Source organism: Morus notabilis, unplaced genomic scaffold (assembly GCF_000414095.1).
Source record: "Morus notabilis unplaced genomic scaffold, ASM41409v2 Scaffold62, whole genome shotgun sequence".
In the NCBI taxonomy this organism is placed as follows: Eukaryota; Viridiplantae; Streptophyta; class Magnoliopsida; order Rosales; family Moraceae; genus Morus; species Morus notabilis.
Window position 1 is genome coordinate 8580 of NW_010365441.1, and position 10779 is coordinate 19358.

The window sequence follows — 10779 nt, forward strand, 5'->3', positions numbered from 1 at the left end:
AAAGCCTCTTCATGACAGTCGGTGTGGCTGCCAATTTGTTTTATGCGGGACTCACTTTATTTTAAGAAATTGATTAATATTTGCTCGAGGTCAGATTCTTTCTTTTTCCGCGGGAACCACCTCTCTCTTTCTTCCTCCTCAATCCCCATCTCTTCATCTTCTTAACTTCCTATTGGCAAAGTTTTCAAAGAAATACCCAAAAAAAAAAAAAGAAAGCACATACCAATATTCAAAATTTTAAAAACATCAACAACTATAGTCCTTTAGATTCTGCTCAAAAATCAAAACAATAAAAAGATGGGATCTTTCATTTTAACTTGAAAATAATGCAAATAAGGAAAAAAAAAAAAAGAGAGAGAGAAAAGCACATGAATATGGCTGGAAAAAGTTTCCCCCAGGACTCGGCAGAGGTTTGGCGGTCGGCATACGTTGACGGCATTGAAAGAGAGAGAGAAAAAAAAAGGCAAAGGGTTAAACGGGCCGGGAATGGATTAGGATTTTTTTTCTCTCTCTCAGGGGCATGGGAATGAAATTAGGACAATTTTCTCGCCATCCGATCCTGCAGCCTAGAAGTGGACGGCCGGCAGATGGTGACAGATACGACAATGGTGTTTGGGTTTCAAAACTAGATTTGGGTTTGAGCCCAACATTCGAACTCAGATGAAGGTAGTAAAAAAGAAAAAAAATTAGTTTTTAATGTGTTTTTTTCTCCACGTAGGATTCTTTCAAAAATCATACACAAATTACATGAAAAAGTACAGTACATATTGCTTTAGCCTCTACATGTAACACGACACGATTTCAATCAAACGTGAGAGAAATTCGGATTGCGTGTCATCAAGTTAAGTCAGGCCAACCTCAGAACTAGATGTGGTCACCTTTCTGATCTAAGACCACAGGCGATGGCCAGAGATAATCCTCTCAACAGTGTTTCTCGAGGCTCTACTCTCCCCCTGAATAAGTAAGGCCCCGTTAGCCTGGGCGAAGATGGGGATAAAGAATAAGGATTGAAGCCCCCTTAGCTCTGCCAAGGATTGGACAGGGGTTAACTCTGCAAATTTGTGGGATAAAGAATAAGGATTGAAGCCCCCTTAGCTCTGCCAAGGACTGGACATGGGTTAACTCTGCAAATTTGTAGAGCCAAGTGTAGTGTGGTGGAACTCTTTATTGACAACTGCAGTAGATTTCAGCACATCTATTCTTTTGTTCTGTGGGCTGTGGCTCAGATTATTGACAAGTTTTGAATTCAAGTTGGACACAAATTTCATGCTCTAAGGACACTGCTATCATGCATATAAAACATTTTCTGCTTCCAATTCCAACGTTACTGACTTTATTGGCCACTAATTTTCACGATTCCAATTTGGCTACTTATTATTAGTTCTATAGGCCAAACGACACTACATTAATTTTGCTCTTATAATAAAGGAAATTCAACAAAAGGGTACGAAAGAATCACCACCCAAAACTCATATTGAGCAAAAATATCGCTTTCCCAGTAAAACCCAAGAATCAGAAAGTTAAGACATCGCCAGAGACTTGCTCTTTCAGTTATCGCAGGCAAGTTTCCATCTTTCAGTGCAATATTTAGACGCCATAATTTTTTTTCTTTGTAAACATACTTTCACAAGAGTAGCGTATCAAAGATGCTCACCAGTTTCAAGATTGAATATTTTCATCCGCAGAATCATTGATTAACAAGCACCCATGATCTAGAATTGGCCAAATCTGTCTACATTCAACATGTGATAAAGAAAGTAGAATAATAAAATTACCCATGAAAAGGTATTAAAAGTATGTGCATGTCGTGAAAAGTAAAATTGAGTTTAGAATTCGAGTTTTGTTACAGTAAAAAACTATCAGAAACAACCATTTACTTCGTTAATTCGAGTTTATAATTCGAGTTAAGATGTGATTTTATGTGAGAGTTTTTTATTGTAGTAAAAAAGTTAGATGTGACTGTTTCTGAGAGCTTTTTACTGTAGCAAAACTCGAATCGGTGAAATAAACGGAGAAGAGTCACATCTAATTTTTTTATTACAATAAAAAAATTAGATGTGACTCTTCTCCGTTTATTTCACCGATTCGAGTTTTGCTACAGTAAAAAGCTCTCAGAAACAGTCACATCTAACTTTTTTACTACAATAAAAAGCTCTCACATAAAATCACATCTCAACTCGAATTAAAAACTCAAATTAGTGAACTAAACAGACCCTAATTATATGGACTTTTTTAAAATTTGAAAAGATATATAACAAGTAAAATGAGAGTAGTTTAAAAATACACATAAAAAGTAAAATAAAGGATGTTAATAGACGTACCTTATATATATGTATACACACATGAAAATACCAAATGTCTTTTGGCTTCATCCCAAATAAACAGGTTACCAAAACTACAAAATACAAAGGTGGGGACTTAAGAGCCAAGAAATCTAAGCAGTTTGACTATTGAACCGAAGGATCAACATAGCAACTTTTTTGTTAGTTTAAGACTCAAAAGGCAAAATTTTAAAATTGGCGACGCAAGTTCCAAGATGTCAAAACTTTGGGGACCCCAAATGAAAAGACCCAAAATTTTAACCAGAGAAGAGAAAAGGAATTTCGTTTCACCCGAAGCAAAGAAAAGACAAGGCCGCAGGAGAAGTGAAAAACCTTTCCGGAAGCCAAAACGATTCCCATGCCCGAACAAATTGAAGCGCGCGCGCGCGCGCGCGCACACATATATATATATATATATACATATATGAAGGATTAACTGAAACCATAGGCGTTGAATTTAACCATCTCAAATATTAATTTGGAAAGCTTTTCAGGTTTCTCTGATCCCTAGCTATAAATTATGCCTGAAATTCCTTCTCCACATGGTGGTACTTCGTCGTCATTGGACGGCGAAACTCTCGACTGCCGCTTGTTGGAGCTGCGAAACGCCTCGTCCGACGAACATGACGATCGGGGAGAAATGTCCGACGAAAGTGATGGTAAGCATATCGAGCGATCCATGAAACTACGTAATTTCTTACTACAACACGTTGGGGCCGTTGCACGACGTGGATAGATAGATATATGCTTTTCGAAAAATATTTATGCTTTTCGAAAAATATTATTATGGTACCCTGTACTTTTGTGTTTTTTTTTTACTTTTTAATTTGATACATTAGCTCATTTAGTTCGTTAATTTAAATTTTTAATTCGAGTTGAGATGTGATTTTATATAAAAGCTTTTTACTGTAGTAAAAAATTTAGATGTAACTGTTTTTAAGAATTTTTTACTATAACAAAACTCAAATTCTAAACTTGAATTAGTGAAATACGGGCCTATTATTCTAAAAATTTTACTAAGGTATGTCAAGATTAAAAAAAAATCACCCAGATATGTTGACGTGCTTCTACGAGACATAAAATGATGAAACTTAACTAAAAGAAAAAAAAAGTTGAAACTGCCCTTTAAAATGCTGCTAAACAAAAAGCTGCCCTTTAAAATCATTTTATTTGAACTTAGATTTTTTATTCTTGTTTTGTTTGTTATTAGACGTGGATATGAAATTGTTTTGGTTTTAATTAGTTTTTTAATATTGCTAGTTTTCTTAGATTTTATTTGTTTAGGAATTTAATTTCTTTTTTTATTTGGTTATATTCTTAGACTAAAGTTGTAGAATTGTATTTTTAAATTCCAAAGAGAGCTCAAGATATAAAAAATGATATATATATATATATATATATATATTATCATAGTACCTCAATAAAAATTTTCAAACACAAAAGTACCAAATTGAAAAATGTTAAAATACAGGATACCAGTGATATGTACAAATATTTTTAATTAATTATATGTTAATCCAAAATGATTAAGGCCTTCTTTGGCAACATCTGGGGCTTTCGTTATTCGCAAAAATAAAAATTTCGAATTAAAAATCTAGTAATGTTTTTCTTTTCTGGGTAATTTTGACAAATATCTCTTGAAAGTACATGAGCCATGATTTTTACATTTTACTCTTGATTCATAACATTTTTAGTCAAATAATTACACTAACAAAATGGTATTTATCGAGAGTAAGAAGTAAAAGTTTAGACTCATGCACTCTTAAAGGTAAATTCTCTATTTTTTTCTTTTCTTTCTTTTTTTCTTGTATGTTTTCTTTAAAAATTTTGTAAGACAAAAAAATATATTCAAATGAGGCGGTAGTTTTCCTAACAAATTTGTGATTAATCCACAACTTGGATGAAAATGAAGGTGAAACATATCCTGTGCCGCCGCCGAAAATACATGTTTCATACCACATGCTGGCTCACCATGCTTCTGGATGTCCAACCTTTCATCGTACGTACTATATATATTTTAAATATTATCTAATGCTTTTTTTTTTTTTAGACAATCTAATTATTTTTTGGCTACTTTTTATGAATGTGGATTATAAAATGTCCAACAAAGGAAGCTTGTTATATGAGAAAATTTTAGGGAGATATGTAATTGTAGATTAATTAGCTTTATGATTAGTAATGGGTATAAGCGGTTTTGTGGCAAGAAAATAAATTTAGATTTAAACTTAGGGAAGTTACTATTTTCTTTTGTCATGTTTGCAACGAAATTTCATGTGTAACAACTTGAATAATTTTTCTTTCCTTTGTAACCATGATGCGGTCATGTAGTTCAGTCTAACATTGTAGTAGTCCAAACTACTGTCACTCCATAAAGAGGAGTAATTGGCTCTCATAATGGATCTTACTAGTGTTGCCATTGTGAGAACCTCCGTTCATTAGTAATGTTCTATTAAAAAGAATGTTATAAGGCATTAGTAATGTTCAATAATATAAATTAAAAAAAAAAATGAGTCTCGTAATATAAGGTCTATTTTCTATTAATTTTGATGTTTAGTATTGATAGCGTCCCCAACATTTTTCTTCGAGAAGGGGTTGGGATTGATTAGATTCCTCCGTTCATTTTTACCACAGAATCTTAAGAATTTTAAGTGGCAACTTGGTTGTGTTTAAAGAAGTAATGTATTTAAAGGTGACAACTTAATTGATGGTGTTTAAATGACACAATAATACTATAATAAAATACTTCCGTTGTTGTAGAGGGGTTTCTTTATCAAATATTAATGCTAAAAGATCCACTGATATCCATGTTTAGCCGTATTTTGACGTGATTAAAATTTAAATAAACAACATTATGAGTGTAAAGACAGCTAGGGTCTACTAATTAACTAATTAATAACAAGTGATCATAGTTACAGTATAATCATATTTGTGCTTACCATTATTGGTGCCTTCTACGATTTTTCTGTCATAGCTTAGAATTATAGGCAGCTTGTTCATTTGCTTCATTTATGTCATGATACAATTTCAGGAAGAGATGCTATACCAAGTCACTATTTGCTCAAAATCGAATCCTTTTCATCACTTTCGAAATTAGCTTCAGTAGACAATTACCGTTCTGAGTTTGAAGCTGGAGGCTACAAATGGTGTTTCCTTTTTTCCTTCATGATTTATATTCTCTTGCATGTAGTTAATTTACTTAAAATATGTGATAAGAAAAAGGCAACAAGAGTCAATATCCTATATTTTATGTTTTTTTTTTCAGAAATATATCATCAGTTTTTAATCTTATCAAAAGTAATATACCTACGAATCAAAGTTAATACACAAATCTATACTTATAAGGGGACCCTGTATCTATACCCTGTATTCTATTTTTCAAAACCTGATTTGGACTTGTGAAATGATCAATTATCCTTATAAGAGGATTGTATAACTGTTTGAAACCAGGAATATAGGCATCATATAAAAACTCCCTCTAAGAATGATATGGTCATTTCACAAGTCAAAATGCTAAAAGAAGGTATAGATTTATATATTAACTGTAATTCATAGGTTTTATTTTTGATGAGATTAAAAACTAATAATATCCTTTGAAATAAACATAAAACACAGAGTATTAAAGGGTAAACATTATTAATACAAGTTACAAAGCTCATTTATTCTTTATAAAAAAAAAAGAACAAAATTGATAAAGTTCTGTAACAAAATTGGCAGGGAAGTATCTATATATCCAACTGGTGACAAGAAAAATGGTGGGCAAGATCACATTTCTGTGTTCTTGAGACTGCTGAATACTAATTCTCTTCCCGTTGGTTGGGAAGTTAATGCAATCTTTACTTTCTTTGTTTTTGATCAGATTCGAAACGAATATGTTTCTTCGCAAGGTAATTATTTTTTAAATCCATGAGTACTCAGCTTTAATAAGCGTTTATGAATTCCACATTTTCGTTCAACTTGAAGGATATATACTTTTTTTTTTTCTTGTAACTTTTCATAAAGAAACTAAAATGCCATTATATGCGGAGAGATTAAGTTCAATACAAAGAATAAATTTAACAAGAAAGAGAGTTATCTATGTTAGGGCCTGTCCCTTTTAATTATCGGTAGAAACCACTATTTTCATCATTAGATTATGTTTTCAACGGTCTGTTCTGTGATTAGAGTAATTATATACACGCATATAGCAAATTTTTAACTTAGACACTCGTATATCAAAAGTTAAAAACCTTCATCAAACAATTAAACATCAGTTCCTATTAGTAATTAAAAACCATAAATTAAAAAAATAGGTCCTATCATAGAAGTTCCTTAAAAAATTTCATAATAAAGAAGGAGGGGTCTATTTTGCTCGTTTTGGCTTAGTATTTATAATGAATAATGATACTAGCCAATTTGATTTTTCAAATTGTACCCTTCAAATAATAATAGTAATAATAATAAATTAATAATAATAATAATGGGCAAGTCACACATGCACATTCTGGCTATATTGCACAAGTAGTGCATAAATAAACTTTATTGAAGAACTTTGGTTGAATATAAATTTTCACTTGTCTTAATTGCCACTTTCTTGAAATTATGCAGATACAAAAGTAATATGGCGTTACCATTCAATGAAGACTAGGTGGGGCATTCAAAAATTTATTGATCTAGAGACTTTCAGTGATCGATCAAATGGATATCTCGTCAATGGAACCTGTACTTTTGGGGCAGAGGTTTTCGTGGTCAAAAACACATTTAAAGGGGAGTGTTTATCAGCGATAGACGAGCCTATTACTTGCACGCATACTTGGAAGATCGATTCCTTTTCAAGCATGACACTTGAACGCTATGAATCCAATTTGTTTGTTGGTGGAGACTACAAATGGTATTTTTTTTTTTTCATTCTGATATGAATCGACCTTGTTTATGCATATACAAGGTTTTTTTTTTTTTTTTTTTTTTTTTTTTTTCCACTCCAATATGATATACTAATAGGAATTTTGAGGCAGGGTAAAATTTTAGACGGATATTTTAAAATACCATTAGATTTTCATCAGATGCCATTATATAGATTCCATTATATATATATTCCGATGTGTACTTTTTTAGTATACGCGTGTTTCATTATGATCGGAAAACATACGCTACTGATAAACATTTCGCAGTTTAGAAACCATATAAATGTATGTCATTAAGTCAACTAGATTTCACACTCGTATAATTTGTTATCTCTCAGGAGGATTGTGCTCTATCCTTACGGATTCGGAGAGGGCAAGGGGAACAGCCTTTCATTGTTTTTGCAACTGGACATTTCAACACTTCCTTCCAACACAAAATTGTTTGTCAGTAATGTCCTCCGTCTGAAGCACCAAATCAGTGGCAAAGATTTTGAAGAAAAAGGTCAGTTCCTGTTCACGGCAGTTTGATTTTAAACTATTAGAAAGCACAATGTTTGATATTGAGATGAAATGGAATTGGGAGGCCTATACGTTTTCTGCTAGTAGTAAATATTAAAAACGATTGATTTTCATCATATTAAGTTACACGTAAATATAGTTTATTTGATTTTGGCACAATTTGATGTTTGAAAAGAACTTCCATTAATAATTCTATTGAGTAAGATGCTCAAAAACTGATCTCTCTCAAAATAGTAGGTTGAGCATATTAGGCACGTTATTCAACCATTCTGGCTCTATACTAGGTTTTTGGTATATTCACAGAGATGTACGTACTATAGTCAAGGACAGGCTTAGCTCCTGATCATGAACTAATGAATCAACCAAATATTTTGTGCCACAAGTTTCTCATTGCATGGAGGCCTTTAAACCGACGTCAAATATTTAGAATCCGTTTAGTTCGCTGATTCAAGTTGAGATGTGACTTTTTATGAGAGCTTTTTACTGTAGTAAAAAAGTTAGATGCAATTATTTTTGAAAGCTTTTTACTGTAGCAAAACTCAAATTCTAAACTCGAATCGGTAAAATAAACGGAGTCTTAAGATGTCAAATCAAACAAAATCAATGTGAAAATATTTCGACGTTGATGAGTAATCGATAGACGTCAAAAGTGCTATAGTACTTTTAACATGGCATTTTATACAACCGATTCAAAACTCCATCCTGAGGGGATATTTAATTTGCCGCTTCCCTAACTTATTTATACATTGAAAAGAAAAAATCAACGTGAAAAAATTTGGACGTTGATCAATATCATGATTTCTTGGTATTAGTACAGTAGTTTTTGTGCAAATCCTTTTTTTTTTTTTTTTAACGAAGTGCCAAAATGATTGCATTATATGAATGGCTAGTACCGTTTCTTAAAATGTTTTCTCTAATACCTTCTTTTTCTTTCCCACTTAAATGATAGTACGTACATTATGACCACATGAAATATGACTTCAGTTTTGGGCATTAATATTTTGTTTCTGATACAGCCAGCAATTTATTCACGTCCTCAGCTGCTTGGGGTTTTCGTCAGTTCATGTCCTTAGCAAAATTTAAACACCCAGAAAATGGATATTTGGTTGGTGACACCTGCACCATAGAGGCTCAGTTTGAAGTGGTTGGATTAATCAAACAAGATTAAATATTAATAATAGTACTATACTGATGGCTCTATAAAGCCCTTTGATCAACTTGGGATGACCTAATTTGATGTAATGGTGAAACGTTGCTTTAGTTGGTGCTGCGATGATAAATGGCTTTAGATTGTGAAGATTGATTAATGTTACATTTTCTGTATATACTTTCAGCAACAGTCATACTGGTGAGTTAATAATGTGTAACACCTGACTTATCAGATAAATGGACAAAATAGAATTTGGCATGATGAATCTGTTTCCCTTAGAATATGTTGGCAAGATCTTCAGTGTCGAATAAATAAGGATAGTTCTGCCTGTTATGACAAAAGTTGAGAGACTAGCCCGTTTGGTTAGAGGATTCGTTCTCTGATTCGAATCATGATTCATGATTCGTTAAGTATTTTCTCTCATAAAAAATATACGTAAATAAAAAATGATTCTAATCTTATAGTTCTAATCTATGAACAAAATAGGACTAAAGAAATGACCGGGTAAAATTCTAAATTTTTTCGGAGGTTATTGAAGAAAATAGAAAAGATAATGTAGAATTTCATTATACCTAGAAAGAATACCGGCCTTCAAGAATACAGGCTTCGAATCCTAAAATTTCCAATTGGGACGTAATAATCATTTTGGAATTGTTTCAATATTAGACAACAGTTAAAAAGGTAATAGACAACCAATAAAATTTTGTAACAGTAAAAACACTGCACTGATTTTAGCCTACATAGAAGAAGAAAAGTGTGATTTTAGTAATAAAGAGGATACCTGTCCAATTTAAAGAAACCTTGGTGGACACGTGCCACATGATGAAATTTTAAGGAACTTTCTCAAATTATAATAAATAGAAGAAAAAAAACTTACCACTCCTTTCTGTATTAGCTGGAAATAAACCTTAACACTCCTTTCTGTATTTATTCTTTGTTCCTCGTCAATAAGATTCCTCCATTATTATGGTTATCTGTGTTGTTACGAGGCACATTTAGTTGGTTAGTTTGGATTTTTAATTTGAATTAAGATGTGATTTTATGTGAGAAATTTTTACTGTAATAAAAAGTTAAATATGATTATTTTTAAAAAAAATTTACTATAATAAAATTTAAATTTTAAATCTAAATCGGTGAAATAAATGGGACCATAATCTTTACCACATAGAATCTTCGGTATTTTTTAAGCGGCAATTTGATACTTGATATAAAAAGATGACAACTTGCTGGCTTTTTTCTTTATGCTTTAAATGTTATAAATGATATAAAATCCTTCCATTGTGTAGAGGCGTTTCTTTATCACATCGAGGATTCATGCTAAAAAGATCATGCTTGTTTAGTTTGTTGATTCAAATTTTTAATTTGAGTTGAGATATGACTTTATATTAAAACTTTTTATTGTAATAAAAAAGTTAAATGTGATTGTTTCTGAGAACTTTTTACTGTAGCAAAACTCGAATTCTAAACTATATAGAATGTTAGCTGTATATTTTAACATGATAAAAATATAAATAAACAACGTTATGCTTGGAAAGATAGAGTCTACTAATGAAATTAACAGTGATAATTTTTATAAGAAAGTGATAGATTTAACAATTTATTCTCTGTACATCAATAATTCCCAGAACAAGAATACAATGTCCCACCCGTGAAAATCAAATCAAATATATATATAAATATTTTCCCATTTACGTATAGAATATGCACTCACAGCTTCTGGAAGGCGGCCGGCTTTCTGGTTGGGACGGCGGCCGAACTTCCCGGTCTGACGGCGGTTCTGGGATGCGATTGGCAGGTCTGGTAACGTTGAGAGGGAGAGAGCGAGCATGGGATTGATTTTGGTATTTTTAGGGATTTTAACTTTGGGGTGTTTTAGTCATTTAATATTAAATGAATGGAATATAAATTG

At 32.1% G+C, this 10779-nt stretch overlaps 1 protein-coding gene across 1 annotated transcript; it reads left to right on the plus strand.

The window, feature by feature from the left end:
• The first annotated feature begins 2780 nt into the window (after nt 1–2780).
• Nucleotides 2781–9072, plus strand: LOC21402699. The gene is made up of 8 exons (XM_024172171.1): nt 2781–2980; nt 4234–4320; nt 5350–5464; nt 6036–6205; nt 6906–7188; nt 7540–7703; nt 8737–8864; nt 9055–9072. Exons 1-8 carry the CDS (start codon nt 2842–2844, stop codon nt 9070–9072), a joined length of 1104 nt encoding a protein of 367 aa, XP_024027939.1. The 5' UTR covers nt 2781–2841.
• Nucleotides 9073–10779: the final 1707 nt, after the last annotated feature.